Genomic DNA, 19,657 nt, shown 5'->3' with positions numbered 1-19,657 from the left:
TGGGTAGAACCTCATATCTTCAGTAAGCCACCTTGTGAGAACCTCATACCGTCAGTAAGCCACCTGGGTAGAACCTCATATCTTCAGTAAGCCACCTGGTTAGAACCTCATACCGTCAGTAAGCCACCTGGGTAGAACCTCATATCTTCAGTAAGCCACCTGGTTAGAACCTCATACCGTCAGTAAGCCACCTGGTTAGAACCTCATATCTTCAGTAAGCCACCTGGTTAGAACCTCATACCGTCAGTAAGCCACCTGGTTAGAACCTCATATCTTCAGTAAGCCACCTGGTTAGAACCTCATACCGTCAGTAAGCCACCTGGTTAGAACCTCATATCTTCAGTAAGCCACCTGGGTAGAACGTCATATCTTCAATAAGCCACCTGGGTAGAACGTCATATCTTCAGTAAGCCACCTGGTTAGAACCTCATATCTTCAGTAAGCCACCTGGTTAGAACCTCATATCTTCAGTAAGCCACCTGGTTAGAATCTCAAATCTTCAGTAAACCACCTGGTTAGAACCTCGTATCTTCAGTAAGCCACCTGGTTAGAACCTCATATCTTCAGTAAGCCACCTGGTTAGAACCTCATATCTTCAGTAAGCCACCTGGGTAGAACCTCATATCTTCAGTAAACCACCTGGTTAGAACCTCATATGAGGCTTACTGAAGATATGAGGTTGTACCAAGCCAGCTGGTTAGAACCTCGTATCTTCAGTAAGCCACCTGGGTAGAACCTCATATCTTCAAGTTTGTCAGAATGTTCACCTTGATGATATCTAAATCAAGTTTGAAACTGGGTCACTTTCCATCAAAAACTAGGTCAGTAGGTTAAATTATAAGAGGCCATATTTTTCATGGGATCTGTATGAAACTTGATCTGAATGTTTATCTTGATGATATCTAGATAAAGTTCGAAACTGGGTCAACTGCGTCGAAACTAGGTCAGTAGGTCTAAAAATAGAAAAACCTTGTGACCTCTCTAGAGGCCATACTTTTGAATGGATCTTCATGAAAATTGGTCAGAATATTCATCTTGGTGATATCTAGGTCAAGTTCGAAACTGGGTCACATGCCTTAATAACTAGGTCAGTAGATCAAATAATAAGAAAAACCTTGTGACCTCTCTTAGAGGCCATATTATTTATCATGGGATCTGTATGAAGGTTGGTCTGAATGTTCATCTCGATGATATCTAGGTCAGGTTCGAAAATGGGTCAACTGCAGTTAAAAACTAGGTCAGTAGGTCTAAAAATAGAAAATCTTTTGACCTCTCTAGAGGCCATATTTTTCAATGGATTTTCATGAAAATTGGTCTGAATGTTCACCTTGATGATATCTAGGTAAAGTTCGAAACGGTCACGTGCGGTCAAAAACTAGGTCAGTAGGTATAAAAATAGAAAAACCTTGTGACATCTCTAGAGGCCATACTTTTGAATGGATCTTCATGAAAATTGGTCAGAATATTCACCTTGATGATATCTAAATCAAGTTTGAAACTGGGTCACGTTCCATTAAAAACTAGGTCAGTAGGTCTAATAATAAAAAAACCTTGTGACCTCTCTAGAGGCCATATTTTTCATGGGATCTGTATGAAAGTTGGTCTGAATGTTCATCTCGATGATATCTAGGTCAGGTTCGAAACTGGGTCAACTGCATCAAAAACTAGGTCAGTAGGTCTTAAAATCGACGCCTCAGAATAAGAAGGGCGTAAGTGGAAAATCATAGTTTTCGGCAAAATGAAAAAAACTGTCTATGACAGATACGCCCTTCTATTTCTAAGGGCGTAAATGGACTTTTGTGGTACAACAATTAAGTGCAGATACGCCCTTCTATTACTGGGATTCTGAAAAACTTTTCACTTACGCCCTTTTATTATTGGTGAATTTGGTCAACACAGCAGTTTGTGACAAATTCTTTTTTTACAGAATTATGCCCCTTGGTGTATAGTTTCTAAAAATGTATGATTTTTCTTATTCTGGGGCGTCGAAATAGAAAAATCTTTTGACCTCTCTAGAGGCCATATTTTTCAATGGATTTTCATGAAAATTGGTCTAAATGTTCACCTTGATGATGTCTAGGTAAAGTTCGAAACGGTCACGTGCGGTCAAAAACTAGGTCAGTAGGTATAAAAATAGAAAAACCTTGTGACCTCTCTAGAGGCCATATTTTTCATGAGATCTTCATGAAAATTGGTGAGAATGTTCACCTTGATGATATCTAGGTCAGGTTCAAAACTGGGTCACGTGCCTTCAAAAACTAGCTCATTAGGTCAAATAATAGAAAAACCTTGTGACCTCTCTAAAGGCCATATTTTCCCATGGATCTTCATGAAAATTTGTCAGAAATTTTATCTTGATGATATCTAGGTCAAGTTCAGAACTGGGTCTCATGAGCTTAAAAACTAGGTCACTATGTCAAATAATAGAAAAAAAGACGTCATACTCAGTTCAATACTGGGTCATGTGGGGACAGGTGAGCGATTCAGGTTCATCATGGTCCTCTTTTTTATAAACCAGTATTACGTACGTGATACGACAATATGTGGTTGTGACCTTGGTGGTGGCAAGACCTTTCACTTAATTACTATATATAACGTACTAGTATAGAAATCCGCTCGTTTTATGTATGAACATGACACCATACTAAGACGGTTTAGTCATATTCGTATATACTTGATAAATTTCCATCGATTAAGTTTATGCGCGTGCGTTTGTCAAAGATATTGACTTAAAGCTTATATATGTAAATGGCGATAAACAATATGGAAAACGTTAAACGTCTTTCGCAAGGCCCACAGGTCAGATCACAATTTAGCTAAAAGTCCGATCTGTCCATCATATTTTGTGCCGGAGCATACTAAATATAAAGGTTTGCTGTAACTTGGAATATAGGCGGTGTGGCAGACGTGTTAGACTGAAATCTACATATAATCCTCTCGCCCCCCCCCCCCCCCCAAAAAAAAATCGTTTAGTTGTTGCCGTTAATTCATTTACACGTTCACCACGTACACACGCACGCACGCGGGTTTAACATAGTAGCCACAAAATTATAGGGTCGCTTTGAGTGGAGGAGACACAAGTCCCCATCCCAAATATTTTATCACGGCGGCATGCTGGAACCACAATTCGTAAGTACTGGAGGCTTCCTGATTGATAATGACGCTCCGAGGAGGCTCGAATCATCATCGATGAGGCGCACGTGATTTGAAGTCCGCGGCAACGGAGGCCTCTTTTGTTGTCTTTTTCTAAAAACATTTGAATAATATTTACATTTAGGGCGACAAAGTAAACTGACCTATTTTGTTATATTTTGAAGCTTTGTAACTTATTAATTGTCGCTGCTGTTCTGCCATTGACTACAAATTTAATGTATGATTTTGTTTTGTAGTTTTAGCTGCTGAGTGAATCTTCGTTTCAACACGACGTTTGACAGTTCAATAATACCAAAGAAAGTCACTCTGCGTAGCATCTGCAAAAGATTTAGATCAACTTTACTTTACATATGACCTTTCCGGTAAGAAAACGAAGCACGCTTTACTAGTATCTTATTTTTTTTATTAAACTTTTTTTGGTGGAAATCAAACATGCTGTGGGAGCTAATTTAGCTCATTTTCGTATTGAGTTTAAGCTTCCTTTATCTAATACTTGAAGATCAACGTCATCTTTATTGAATACACTGTGCAAATGGATATCTTTAAGCTGATATTTAAAGAAAGTAAAAATTACACTCGTAGTGCCAGTTCGGTTTATTTGTAACAGTTTGTATGCAAGCTTTCAAAGCATCATTTGAAATTACAAATTTGTTTCTGTGATGATCTGCATCGTGCTAAGGTTCCGTTACTTTTGTGTGCCTCCCTTTTTTTCGGGATGGACCATAGATTTTGCCCACGTCCGTCCAGCATTCATCCATCCGAATTTATGCTCGCATAATCTATAGTATTTGACTAGAAATTTAGTACATTACATAGGCATGATAAACATATTTACGAAATGTTATTTAGCTGTACGTTTGCTCTGGCTTTTGTGAGAAATTTACTCCGTAGACCAGATAATATCGGATTAGTAAAAATGCATTTAAAGGGCATTTATGTCAATGAATATTAAAATGAAACTAGAGGATTGTATATACATGTAACATGTAAAGTTGTGCAACTGGTGTTTCATTTGGGATTCAATACACCAGACAGAGTTTACTGCTGATTTTAGGGGTAAAATACACATAAAGTATTTTAAATATGTGCATATATAAAATTTCACTATTTATGAACAAGGAGGAATATGTTCGGTTTGTGATTTTGATTTTGACTTCACTCTGCACTGAGGACCAGAGTGATGGCCCTAGACTTAGTCAAAAGTATTCATCAAGGGTATATATGTTTGTGTCCGACGTTTCTCAAAACGCGTTAGACCTACAATCATAAAACATTAAAAAATTGTTACATATTATATCAAGCTGTGCACCTGGTGTTCTGTTTGCGATTTCACTTAGACTAGAGTTATGGTCCTTGAAATAGTAAAAAAAAAACACATAAAGTGCTTAAAAGTTTATGTTGTATATATTTCACACACAGTTATGAAACTATGTATAGTGGCATACATGTATTGGGGGCACCAGTGTCTAACAGATACACCATAGCTTTTACAAAGTTATGCCCCTTTTCTCGACTTAGGATGTTGTTCTTGGAAACTTTTGTATAAAAACTGATAATCTCAGTATTTTGAATATCTTCTTAAGAAAATGAATCGAAACTTTACACACTTATTCGCTGTGCTGTTCTAACTTTAATTTTATCGGTTTCATAACTGTATATTGCACGTGTAGAAATTGATGCCCCTTTTAGGTCGACTATTTGTAGTAAAATGAGAACTGTTGTACTAACCCGAGCGTCAGCGTTGCACACTTGTAAAAGTTTTGTTTGCATGTTTATATCGTAGTAATCATAACATGTGTTGAGATTAAACTGTCAACAAGGCTTCCAAGTCATTAAATCTGAACTTGGTACATCTATCAAGCTGTATATCAGTAACAATATATATGTATCTGATTGAAACTTCACACAATGCGTTCCAGTTAACAGATAACCGGCATAACTAAGTTAGAGAACTCTTGTTCGAATTCGATTCAAGGTATGGACTTTTTTTTCGATTTAGGTTTAAGTTTTCAGCGCAACTAGCTATCAAACTTTATTATATACCAACGAATTTTGTATCTGAAATCTAACATTTATTTTACTACAGAATTAAAGAAATACTTGCAAACGAATGCAGATCAACGAATACATTAAGTTTTATTCAGTTCCAGTTTTGATGATGGCACGACGCACAGTAAAAGCCCGCTGTTTCAAACGAGTTTTTATTCTTATTTGCTTAAAGACTAGAGTCAATAGGCATTACCTTTATCTGCAATGATGCATCCGGCTCTCGCTGAGTTTTCCAGACTATTGCCTTTTTCTTAGAAAATTTGGATGGAGTTCTGCATGCAAGTTGTTATGATTGCCATAATAGAATTTGTGGTAAATTGTAATAAAAGAAGTTTTGCAAAGTTAAGTCCCTTGTTTGATTTAGAAGCTATCGAGTAGTCGATCGTGCTGTCATATATGTGTCTTGTTTAACAGAGCGATGTTTGGTAAGTTTTGTATGTAAGCTGGTATCCCAGTATCCACCAGTGCGAATGTATTAAAACTTCACACAATCGATCACTGTGATCATCTGACATGCATTGCTTATAGGGTTTTTAGCACTTGTATAAGTTATGACCCTTTTCTAATTATTTGATCATTGGTCACAAGTTAGATACTTTACAATACAGAGTTTTATTAATGTTGGTCCTTAAGTAAACAGAGAAAACAATTTGAAGCGCGAAAGTACGATAGCAAAGCGTGACAGTAAGATAGCAAAGCGCGATAGTATGATGGTGACAGTGCCATGGCGGAGCGCAACAGTACTATGGCGAAGCGCGACAGTAAGATGATGACACTACGATGGTGAAGTGTGACAGTGTGATGGCGAAATGCGACACTACGATGGCGAAGCGTGACAGTACGAAGGCGAAGCGCGACAATACGATCGTCGGTTACCATGGTACTGTCGCGCTTCGCCATCGCAGTGTCACCGTCGTACTGCCGCGCTTCGCCATTGCACTGTCGCGTTTCGCCTTCGTACTGTGGTGTTATTACTATCGTACTGTCGCGCTTCCCCATCGTGCCGTCGTACATACGCGCTTCGCGTTTACAGGGAGCAGGCGATGGCCCTAACGGAACACCGTAATAACTATAGATAATTTGAGTCGCTAAGAGTATGATGCAACGAAAGTTTCACTGTAACAATATTACTTCCTGCGTATCTGTTATGACTTTATTTCAGAGGGTTATGTAATGAGGTTTCTACAATGTACAGCCCACCCCGGAAGAGATACTGTAACGTTTCCAAACACCCACAAGCTCATTGAAAACGAGTAAGTACAGATATCTTATATTTAAAGTCCATGAATATAGTTGTCGCTTTATCCATCACATTTGTCCGTCTGTGCATCCATCAAGCTTTCCTTGTCCCGAGCATAACTTCATAAGTACGGAAGATATTTCACTGCAATTTGGAGTATACAAGAAGTTTTTTGCGCAAGAATCATAACTCCTAATCATTTTCTTTTTGTATTTCTTGATATTTTACAATATCTATGCACGTACCGCTACCACGCCCCTTGATTACTCATACCCAAAACCCGTGGTAAAATAAAAGTTTTCTTAGTTTTCATTTTGAACAGGTAACATTAGTTTTCATTATCAACATATAACATATCGAGGGCTTAGAGCGAAACTGGTCTGTCTGTATATAGAAATAGAAGCAGATGGACCAGTTTCGCTCTAAGCCCTCGATATGACCCTACACTTACATGCGGCACCAGTGTTCTGTGGCCATACATCTAGTTGTACTTAGTATTTCTTTGCCTGAAGCGTATCTCCAGAAGTTCTGAAAACATTTCTATGATGTATTGATGGATATTTGTTTGTTTTTTCATTGTAAGATTGAAATATCTTTCATGAGTGAACACCAGAAGCAATATTTTCAGGAGTGACATAGCCAAGAGTGAAAATGTATTTGTAGTGTTCATGAGAGAAAGATTATAAGGATCTTACATGTCTGTCAGTGTAAAGCATGTTTTCCAAAGCCAGGGGGAGGGGATGGGGGTGGGGGTGGGGGTGTGGTGTGGGTGGGGGCAGCGTGGAATGGAAACCGAGCGCTAGAGAGGTTTTTAATCCAAGCTGACCCGACGATGGTTAGGAAAACACCTGTCTTAGTCGGGCAGTCATGTTAGATACTTTTTCATGCCTACCGAACAGCTCTTATAAAGTTTCTTTCCAGTATAATCTACATGCATGTTTGATATTTTTCTCTGTGGAAATACCGTATATATTTCACTCTAATATTTCGACAATTCACTGAAAAGCATGTAATAAAGGTAGGTATTAATAAATATGAGAATGGAACTATGGCTTAATAGTTTCCAAATTGTCTTTCCTTCTGTACTCTATGTGTTCCTTTATAATAATTTTGCTACCAATTACGGGAGTACTTCCCTTACGGCAATAAGAGAAAGAGCGCAGTGCATAAAAATCTAGTCTTTTCTCAAGTCAGCTCAGTATTAATTCTTGCTTCGGTTATTATCAATAGTAGTCAGGTAAAACATTGTGTAGGATAACCTGACTAAGCCAGGAAAGGGGACATCAATCGGTTCCACCAGTAGCTTTGTTTTTCAGTGAAGTATTTATGAGGTTTTAATTGTTTTACCTGACAGAATGAAAAGTGGCAACCTGTATGGGGTTAAAATACCCTACTTTATTTTCAGTTCATACATGGCACTAAAATAAGTTTTCTTTTTCAGCTGCACTGTGGATGCAAACCTCATCAACAGTTTTGCCCCGAATAAAACCGTCGTCGTCGGCACAAGTACCCGTTATTACACTGAGCTGACCATGTTTCGCTTCTGGGTGTCTCTATACCTTACGATTCAGTGTGACATCATGATCTGCCGCTCGGACAGCAATGCGACATGCACTATGGTCAGTCTCGTGTAAACATAATGCTTATGTATTGTTGGACAGTTAGCTTAAGGTGGAATGCGCCTAATTTGAAGTTATTGGATTCCGTTTCGACATTTTGCTTAATATGAAATTCAGCATATTCCTCATAAAATGCGATTTATGACAACAGTTTGACGGACATGAAATCATGACTCATAAAAAATGGACGTGTTTAAAGGTTTGCAAAGAAAAAAGTTACATAAATATCAAAAAAAGTAAAACACGCATAGTAAGGTCAGAAACCACCAATTCAAAAAAGTACAGGGAACTTACTGGGAATATTGTAAGTTTATACCTGGGAATAAGGTAACGTCTGTGCGTTCTGATTGGTCAGTCATGTAAACAAACCCAGGAAGTGATTATTTTTTCAAAATAGATATTTTTGACTGCATTTACAGTATTTTGCTATACATTTTGACAAAATTGCTACATTTTATGTGTATTGAAAAAAGAGTTTTATGAAACGAATTTCTCCCGCCATGCCAACGATATGAACAGGGGGTCATCTCGTTCACACGAAAATTACTTTAATTTGTTACTTTTTGTTACAGGCAACATGTCCAAGATGTGACACAATATATGTTTTTGTTACAAGCAACATGTCCAAGATGTGACACGATATATGTTTTTGTTACCGTCAACATGTCCAAGATGTGACACGATATATGTTTTTGTTTCAGGCAACATGTCCAAACACGAGAAAAAGAAGAGCAGTTGATGACGTGGTGGACCAAGACGTTGAGGTCATGACCTCAGTGACAACGTTCAAAGTTCTCGAGGACCCGGACTACATTCTCTATCCATATATGTCGTCATCGTCTCTTGTATTTCCAAGTAAGTATTATGACGTTTTGTGGACAAATGTATATATTTAACATCATTTTTGCATTCCCATCTGGTTCATTACATAAAAATGAGTTTGCAGTATAAATAATATATTATATTTTTCCTAAACCGAAAGCTATAGAAATATAAAGTCAGAAACCTTGAGTTTGATTCCATGATAGGACTCGTGTTTCTGGCTTACCAAAGACATCGTCGCCTCCGACTTTATTTTCTGTGTTATAGATAGAAGAAGTTTTATTTAGTTTTCCACATATACATATACGGGGCCTCCGTGGCCGAGTGGTTAAGGTCGCTGACTTCAAATCACACATCGATGTAGGTTCGAGCCTCATTTGGGGCGTTGAATTCCTCATGTGAGGAAGCCATCCAGCTGGCTTACGGAAGGTCGGTGGTTCTACCCAGGTGCCCGCTCGTGATGAAATAATGCACGGAGAGGCACCTGGGGTCTTCCTCCACCATCAAAGCTGGAAAGTCGCCATATGACCTAAAATGTGTCGGTGCGACGTTAAACCCAACCAAAAAAAAAAACAAACAAAAAACATACATATTTGAACTAGGCCCTAATGGCCAATGGTCAAACGTTATATACACTATGCCTAAATATCATTCAACATGGCGGACAAAAGATTTAGACAAAATAACCTTTAGTTCAATATAAAGCTAATGGAGAGACATGTGGTACTATGACAATTTGGAGATTTAATAATAAGTATTATATACTATGGGCTTAATTATCTAAATTGAACTATGATCATTCTGAGTTAAAGATGAACACTATATCTCCAGTTACTTACATCAAATATATATATCAACTATATTAATCTATACATAAATATATATGTATATATATATACACACACACATAAGATATTTATACTACACTTACTAAATGTATATACAAACCACATATTCATATATACAAGCATATGATCTAAGTTCTTGTATGGTTTTGAATGCATAAAGTATGTTTGTAGGCATAAACTTGCGTACGCCCTTACTCACACGTTAACTAGACAATTTCACGAAACCACGCATGTACTTATAAGCAAATATTACATTAGTGTTTAGTGTTGTATATACATTTATATATACATGTACATATACTAGTTTCCATTTGCAGCCCGCCCGCTTAGCTCAGTAGGTAAGAGCGTTGGTCTACGGATCGCGGGGTCGCGAGTTCGAACCTCGGGCGGGGCGTATGTTCTCCGTGACTATTTGATAAACGACATTGTGTCTGAAATCCAATCTGACTAAAGTACATCTCCTATTACGCTACGCATAGGATCTGAAAACGACCTATTCATTGCCTCGTTCTGGCGACCCTTTCGCTAGCCAATCAGGGCCTAACTTACAACATCTTGCAAATCTACCTGTAGCCTTGACTTTTGATATTTACAATTCTAATAGCGTACGGTATCAGTTAGCCGGTTAGCTCAGTCGGTAGGCCACTTGCTTTGTAAGCGAGGGATCACGGGTTCGAGCCCTGGAATGACTGCACATTTTTCTTACTCTTCGACATTCGAACAAGTCGTCTGGTTGGATAAAATAAAAATAGCAATACTGGAAATCCAAAATATACAGAAGACGAATGTGAATGGGTCGTTCTCAGATCTTCGTTTAGAAGATCAAGTACTTAAGTCAGATTGTCTGAAATCATTAGTCCTCCACCTCTGATTCATGTCGGGAAGTTGGCAGTTACTAGCGGAGAACAGGTTTGTACTGGTACAGAATCCAGGAACACTGGTTAGGTTAACTGCCCGCCGTTACATGACTGAAATACTGTTGAAAAACGGCGTTAAACCCAAAACAAACAAAGTTTCCATTTGCAGCTCAGGCGTTCCATACTGCTTAACATAAATAAAGCATCGACTCTATCAGTTTCTTATTGTATTACGTTGGTGCCTTATCTCAAAGGCTTTAAAGATATACAAGGCAAGATTTCTAATAGTAGCAGTGTTTTTGTTATTCATCAGTTCGACAGTTTTATACATATTAGGCCTGACCCGATAGTATTTCTGTATGTACTTCTGCATAATTTGATTATACAGTTGACATTCGAAAAGGAAATGAAACTCGTCCTCTAGCACATTACATTCAATGCATCGTCTCTGATTACGTTCAAGATTGCTCCATCTACCTGTTTCAACATTAAGCCTATGGGCAGACAATCGTAATTTCGATAACGCTATTCTATACTTTTGTATATTAACTTGCTTAATATATGACTGTTATTCAAAAGAACTAAAAGATCTGTAAAACACGGCTCTTGACGATTCATTATCTCTACTTTGCCAGTCTTGTATAAACACATCTCTTGAACTCTCAATTTAAATAAACTTAGAAAATTGTTGTTATCACCAACACCTTGCGCCAACCAAAAATGGTAAAATCCCAATTTACTTAACATTTCCTTAAGGTTTAGGAGTATATCACCAAAACACAGAAATATTCTATAAACGAACAACATCGTTACCAATCTTATAACTGACCATTACATGTTCTGCCGTACTGTCCCGTACTTAAAATATTCTGAAAAAGTTGTCCCCCTTTGAAAATGAATGCCATTTGTAAAAATATAAAAATAAACAATTGCTGAAAACTGTGTTCCACCTAGTTATGCGAAATTTCAACACTCGCACCTATTTCAAATGCATCAGAACTAACATGTGTAACAGTTCCTTGAAAATGGTAAGTTTTTAAAGGCGTTTGACTGTCCGGAAGTGGGGCCCCTTTAGGCAGTCATTTTCCGGAATTCAGTGTTTAAATCAGTATACTGACACTTGTTTTATAGAGTAATATATACGCCATCATTACAAAAACTACAAAACATGTGTCAGTATACTGATATAAACATTGAATTCCGGAAAAGGACTGTTTAAAGGGGTCCATCTTCCGGACAGTCAAACGCCTTTAAAAGCTCACCATTTTCAAAGAACTGTTACACAAGTGTGTTTTGATGCATTTGCAATAGCGTGCGAGTGTTGAAATTTCACATAACTAGGTGGAACACAGTTTTCAGCAATTGTTTATTTTTGTTTCTTTACAAATGGCATTCATTTTCAAAGGGGGCAACTTTTTTAGAATATTTTAAGTACGGGACAGTACGGCAGAACATGTAATGGTCAGTTAAAATATTGGTAACGATGTTGTTCGTTTATCAAAAATTTCTGTGTTTTGGTGGTATACTCTTAAACCTTAACTAGTGACGCCCAGTTTGTTTTTCTTGGATAAATTTCAATGTCATTTAACATTGTCTGTTATACCAAACATACATATTTACGATCACTACATCCTACAACTTTCAACCAAAACTTTACAATAGATACTAATCTCTGAATATGAAGGTCAATTCTTCCAACTTCACCATATATTAAGTCGTTTTGGGTCGTACACCAAGTACAGATTTACAATACATAGTATGAGTTCTTTCAACTGATTTAGCATGTGCGAAACCCCAGACTTTTGATCCATAAAATAAAATTAGCTTGACCAATTTATCAAATAAATCTAACCTATGTTCAACTGAAATGTTCACAAAACTATATAGATAACGCTTAAGCTTAAAAATTGCCTTTAGAGCTTGACCTGACAATGTTTTATGTGCTTCAGCGAAAGATCCACCAGACGTAAACACAGTTCCCCTTATATGAATATTTAGATACAATTTCTATTGGATTACCGTCATAGTAAAAATTTAGGCTATTAGGCAATCGTCCACGCTTTCTAAAAATAACGACTTTGGTTTTTGTTCTATTTACACTTAATTTCCACCTGTTACAATAATCTCTCAAAACATTTAGGTTATTCTGTAATTCTTCAGCTGTATTAGCAAAAATCACAACATCATCAGCATACATGAGTAAAAATAGTTTAAGACTTCCAAGATCTATTCCATCTGCTCCTTTAATATACAGTTCTTCTTCTAAATCATTAAGGTACATAGCAAAGATAAAAGGACTGAGACATTCGCCTTGTCTCACACCAAGAAAGCTCTCAAAAATATCACCAGTTTTATCGTTTAACTTAACTCTAGAACGAACTTGATGATACATAAATTTGATTACCTCAAAAAGCTTTCCTCTTATACCTAGCTTATACAACTTGTACCAAATATTGGGTCGTACTAAATAATCAAACGCGTTAGAATAATCAAAAAATAAGCAGAACAGTTGTTTATTTTGGTTAATTACATGGTTTATAATATCATGTAAAACAAAAATATTATCAGTTGTGCTCATCTTGGCCCTGAATCCGGCTTGGGCTTCAACATATATGTAATAATTTTCAGCCCATTGTGTAAGCCTAGCATTAATAATTCTGGTAAATAGTTTACCTATAACACTTAACAAAGTAATTCCTCTAAAGTTAGAAACATCAGATATACTTCCTTTTTTATGAATCGGGATTATGTACCCTTCACTCGGTTCAACCGGAAAATAACCAATTTGCAATAACATGTAACTTATTGACAAAATACTGGGTATCTGAATATCCCGTTTTAACTGTACCAAACCAAATTGGTGACGTTGAATATCTGCAATTTTACCCTACATGTATACTTAACATTTAAACTCTAGTTTCATATGGTAGTAACTTAAATGTATTGTGTTGAAGTGCCAGTGCGAGACCTGCTTATTCTTTATTATCTTGTTTGATGTTGCTATGGAAACAGGTTGCCAAATAGAGGCATTATTCTGCATCAACAACCATAAAAAACATCAGATAAGGGTGTTATGTATATACATGCAGTATATTCATGTACTTATATTCATTGAAGCACGAGCACATATTAAATACATTACAAGAAGACATTGTCTTTGTTACAGGAATCTTTATGCTGTGGGTAATGACAAGTTTTGTAGCACAGTGGATCAACATATAATTAAACCACTACAACAGACCAGAGACGAATGGCTTTGTGAATACATTGTTCTTCTCATTGCAATTTTCACAAGTGAAAAAAACTGTTGTTAGATTATTCTGTTAGAGCTACTCATTTCAGCCTTATAAATATCAGAACGATAAATCTACACAAATTTGGTCTTTACATATATTGTACATCAGTTTTATGGAATGCATCGATTTTACTGAAAGTTTAAGTGGAAATGAAGTGTCTTTGCAAAATATCTCTTGAAAAAATTGCTTTCTGACGGTAATTAAACCGTCTGGGTTTGCTGCGTTAAAATTGATGATTTTTGAAATTATATTTGTTTAGAATTGCAATGAACTAATATCTGCTGGCATTCAAACCAATAAAGCCAAAATATCTGGTTGCTAATATGATAATCTTGCAAATGAGTTGTTATATAAATAAAATGTTATAGTTGATAAATTGTGGTGTGTTTCATTGTAAAACGTCATTATCTAATATGCTTATTGTGCCCCCTATGAGTGGTTGGGGCATATAGATTTGCACTTGTCCGTGCGTCCGTCCGTCCTTCCGTCTGTGCGTCCGTGCGTCCGTCCGAAGTTCGTGACACGCCTAGCTCAAAAAGTATTTGATATAAATTAATGACACCTTGCATGAGTCTTAATCATGATATAAACTTGCGCACCTTCTATTTTTCGTCTGGCTCCGCCCCCTAATTTTAGAGTTATGGCCCCTGAAATAGTAAAAAAATACACATTTTCACCTTGTGACACGCCTAGCGCAAAAGTATTTGATATAGATTCATGAAACCTTGCATGAGTCTTAATCATGATATGAACTTGCGCACCTTCTATTTTTCATCTGGGTCCGCCCCCCTATTTCTAGAGTTATGGCCCCTGAAATAGTCAAAAACGCATATTTTCACCTTGTGACACGCCTAGCTCAAAAAGTGTTTGATATAAATTGATGAAACCTTGCATGAGTCTTTATCATTGTATGAACTTGCGCACCTCCTATTTTTCATCTGGGTCAGCCCCCTATTTCTAGAGTTATGGCCCCTGAAATAGTCAAAAATGCACATTTTCACCTTACTATGTGCCTCACTCAAACAGTATTTAATGTAAATTCATGAAACCTTTCTTGAGTCTTTATCATAATGTGACCTTGCACACTTGGCATTCTTCTTGAGAATTTTAGCATTTATTACAGAGTTATGGCCCTTGAAATAGCCAAAATAGTGGATTTTATGTTTGTGATGCTCATAGCTTAAAAAGTATATGGTATAGAATATGATCCATTTCATAAATTTCTTTGTAAGCATACCATTAAGACGCAAACATTAAATGATTTCCCTTATTTGTGAAAATGTAACAGTGGGGCACCTGTGTTACAGCACATCTAGTTTGTATTTAGCATCAGACATCTAAAAATACAAGGATTTCATTTAAATAATTATACTGATCTGGGAACTTTCTATACATCCGAAAATACCGTAGATACCTGTATCTGGAACTCCTTTGTGGGATGAATCATCAACAAGAAGATTTGTTTCCTAAACAATGAAGGCATGGAAAACATTTATATTAGCAACAATTCATTTTCTGAGTCACAATTAATCAGGCAATTAGTTTGATTGATACGTCAAGGACGTACATAATAATCTTGATAACGCTTGTTAGATGTATTATTACATCCTTTGCATCTAAAACTCCAACAATGATTTTATTGAATGACAAATCACTTTCGAGATATATATTTCATAAACTAAAATGGTACATAAATGATAAAAATTCTGCAGATCTGTTTTTAAATCTTTCAAATGCGTCATGTCAAGAAACTTTTTCTCAAATGACTCATACTTTAAAATATAACCATTCTGAGTGAAACATTGCCCTTCGTTGAAATAATGCTTAATTTGTTACAGAAAGTAAAAAATCAACTCTCCTTCTTCTTTGTTACATTCTGGTATGTCCGGTCATTAGCGCGACCGAAATATCTTTGGGCACTTTCTCAAATCCCTCAATTTTGAACCGTGTTTACAGCCGTGTTATGACGTCATTTTCTATTTTTCCGAAATTTTGCATTTTGTACAGCTTAACAACATAATGTACATTTCATAAATGAACAATGTATTTTCTAAAAAGGGATTTCTGACCGTAAAATGACGTCTCGCATTTGGTACCACATTTTACCAACATTCTTGTTATACAGTTAGAATGTATTGCGTATTGTCCGAACATAAAATATCCAAAGATGTCCCCTTTAAAAAAATTCATTTTGTAAAGAAAAAAAAACGATTTTCATCTATTATCGAATTGCAACCTTGGCATTGTTGCAAATGCATGAAACTAAGACAAGACACTTATTTAAGAAATAATATATCCAAAACAATGATTTGCTATTGAATAAAATCATTGTTTGGGGTTTAGATGCGAAGGAATTAGATCTATATCACGAAAGAGCAGCCTGAGTGATATAATGATAAGCATATAAACGGCAAGCAATGATTTTATTCATGAGCACATCACCGAGATATATTATTTCAATTCTTACAAGTTATCAACGATTGAACATTATGTACGTCCTTGAAAATATCCATCAAATAGTTGCCTGATTTTTGTTGATTTCTTTTCCAGCACGCCGCTATGCCGTCTAACTCTATGGCGTAATAATTGTGACGTCAGAAACATGAATTGTTGAATAATAACACACAGTTTTCAGCCTTCTTTGTTTCATAGGAAAACAAATCGAGTCGTGTTAGAATAAATGGTAAGTTTTCAAAGGAATTGTCCAAAAGTGAAGACCTTTAATGTGGTCCCTTTTCGGAAATTCAAGCATCCATCAATAAATTGACAATCCCTTTTCAGAATAATATATCAATTTTATATGCTGTTAAATTTTCGTGTAAAAAAACTCCTTCTATGATTTGTTGATTTAAAATTTCAAAACGTTAAATACCAATTGAATCCTTAAAAATTGAAACGGACTCACAGGTCTCTGATTAGAGAGCCTCCAACTTAAGGTTTTGAATTTCTGGTGATTCAGAATGACGAAAACACAAAAAAATATTCAGTTCTTTCCGAAAACCATAACGTTAAGATTCAATCTTATGATATTCTTTACATCAGAAAGAAACCATTTTTGTGTTTTAAGATAAAGTTTTGGTACCCTTATTACCGACGTTAAACTAAAACAATAGAAATTCTTACGTTGTTCCAGTGTGCTCAGCCCTATGTACAATTTCAAGCACAAATCTTGGCAAATCAGATCCCTTAATATCACATAGATATTGAGGAGTTGTTTAATGGGAAAGTATGTTAGTAATAAAATTTCAGCACAATTACGTATTACAATTATGCTGAAATATCTCAACCGTGACGTTGCCTTAAAGTTCAGGAAATATTTTGATTGATACATGAACATAGATCCCATGACCGGGTTTGAGTGCTTACATATGGGTAATTGGGGAGTCATGTGTGTCCGCCAGTATATAAAATGTGTAATTACTCTTCTAAAGCACTCGACAAAACATCAACTACAAAATATAAACAAATACACACTAAATCACTTTATTCATTCATTAAAGATTTAAGTATACCAGGAAGTTCTGTTTGAAACAGAGATTGATAAAATAAAATTTGTAAATCTGTATATATGGTATATTCTCTTTATTTCCTCTTACTCAGAGGATTATAAATGATTAAATGATTATAGGATATATACACTTTGTTATAAATTGTTTTAAATGTCACAATTTTACAGTCTACATTTTTAGTACAAACATATATGAGCCGCATCATGAGAAAACCAACATAGTGCACTTGCGACCAGCAAGGATCCAGATCAGCCTGTGCCTCCGCGCAGTCTGGTCAGGATCCATGCTGTTCGCTTTCAAAGCCTAATGCTATTAGAGAAACTGTGCGGATGCGCAGGCTGGTCTGTATCCATGCTGGTCGCAAATGCACTATGTTGGTTTTCGCATAGTGCGGCTCATATATAGATTGTGAAATATAGAAAAGTAATTGAAATTCTGAAGATGGTATTGGGTACCAAATGAGATTATGGTATGCAGGTTCCCAAGTGTTGTTTTTCTTTCGAAGGACTACCAAGGAACGTCTGTGCTTTAATAATTCTTAAAGGCGAAATATAAGCAACCCGACCTCTTGATTGAGCAGTTTACAGTCTGCGTATTTGATTTCAGTATATCAAATACAAGAAAGCTCTCAAAAATATCACCAGTTTCATTGTTTAACTTAACTCTAGAACGAACTTGATGATACATAAATTTGATTACCTCAAAAAGCTTTCCTCTTATACCTAGCTTATACAACTTGTACCAAATATTGGGTCGTACTAAATAATCAAACGCGTTAGAATAATCAACAAATAAGCAGAACAGTTGTTTATTTTGGTTAATTACATGGTTTATAATACCATGTAAAACAAAAATATTATCAGTTGTGCTCATCTTGGCCCTGAATCCGGCTTGGGCTTCAACATATATGTAATAATTTTCAGCCCATTGTGTAAACCTAGCATTAATAATTCTGGTAAATAGTTTACCTATAACACTTAACAAAGTAATTCCTCTAAAGTTAGAAACATCAGATATACTTCCTTTTTTATGAATCGGGATTATGTACCCTTCACTCGGTTCAACCGGAAAATAACCAATTTGCAATAACATGTAACTTATTGACAAAATACTGGGTATCTGAATATCCCGTTTTAACTGTACCAAACCAAATTGGTGACGTTGAATATCTGCAATTTTACCCTACATGTATACTTAACATTTAAACTCTAGTTTCATATGGTAGTAACTTAAAAGTATTGTGTTGAAGTACCAGTGCGAGACCTGCTTATTCTTTATTATCTTGTTTGATGTTGTTGCTATGGAAACAGGTTGCCAAATAGAGGCATTATACTGCATCAACAACCATAAAAAAGCATCAAAGATAAGGGTGTTATGTATATACATGCAGTATATTCATGTACTTATATTCATTGAAGCACGAGCACATATTAAATATATTACAAGAAGACATTGTCTTTGTTACAGGAATCTTTATGCTGTGGGTAATGACAAGTTTTGTAGCACAGTGGATCAACATATAATTAAACCACTACAATAGACCAGAGACGAATGGCTTTGTGAATACATTGTTCTTCTTATTGCAATTTTCACAAGTGAAAAAAAATCTGTTGTTAGATTATTCTGTTAGAGCTACTCATTTCAGCCTTATAAATATCAGAACGATAAATCTACACAAATGTTGTCTTTACATATATTGTACATCAGTTTTATGGAATGCATCGATTTTACTGAAAGTTTAAGTGGAAATGAAGTGTCTTTGCAAAATATCTCTTGAAAATTTGCTTTCTGACGGTAATCAAACCATCTGGGTTTGCTGCGATAAAATTGATGATTTTTGAAATTATATTTGTTTTGAATTGCAATGAACTAATATCTGCTGGCATTCAAACCAATAAACCATTCAAAACTAAAGCCAAAATATTGGGTTATTAGTATGATAATCTTGCAAATGAGTTGTTATATAAATAAAATGTTATAGTTGATAAATTGTGTAGTGTTTCATTGTAAAACATCATTATCTAATAAGTTTATTTGTTTATTTTGGTCATCAGTGTATATCACTAAAAATACACAGGTATGTTCATTTAAAATAAATTATACCTGGTATCTGGGAACATATTTCTATTCATTCCGAAAAGTACCGTTAGATATATCTGGTATCTGGGAACATATTTCTATTTATTCCGACAAGTACCGTTAGATATACCTGGTGTCTGGGAACATATTTCTATTCATTCCGACAAGTACCGTTAGATATACCT

The 19,657-nt window shown here is 35.9% G+C and overlaps 1 protein-coding gene across 1 annotated transcript; it reads left to right on the top strand.

Moving 5' to 3' along the window:
• Positions 1-3,469: 3,469 nt before the first annotated feature.
• Positions 3,470-14,263, top strand: LOC123560169 (uncharacterized). The gene is made up of 5 exons (XM_045352426.2): positions 3,470-3,515; positions 6,365-6,455; positions 7,884-8,061; positions 8,763-8,916; positions 13,755-14,263. The coding sequence occupies exons 2-5, from the start codon at positions 6,376-6,378 to the stop codon at positions 13,808-13,810; spliced, it is 468 nt and encodes a 155-aa protein (XP_045208361.2). The 5' UTR covers positions 3,470-3,515; positions 6,365-6,375; the 3' UTR covers positions 13,811-14,263.
• Positions 14,264-19,657: the final 5,394 nt, after the last annotated feature.

This window comes from Mercenaria mercenaria, chromosome 10 (genome assembly GCF_021730395.1).
Source record: "Mercenaria mercenaria strain notata chromosome 10, MADL_Memer_1, whole genome shotgun sequence".
In the NCBI taxonomy this organism is placed as follows: Eukaryota; Metazoa; Mollusca; class Bivalvia; order Venerida; family Veneridae; genus Mercenaria; species Mercenaria mercenaria.
Note: the sequence above shows the minus strand (reverse complement) of the source record. Positions and strands in the feature narration are given on the sequence as shown.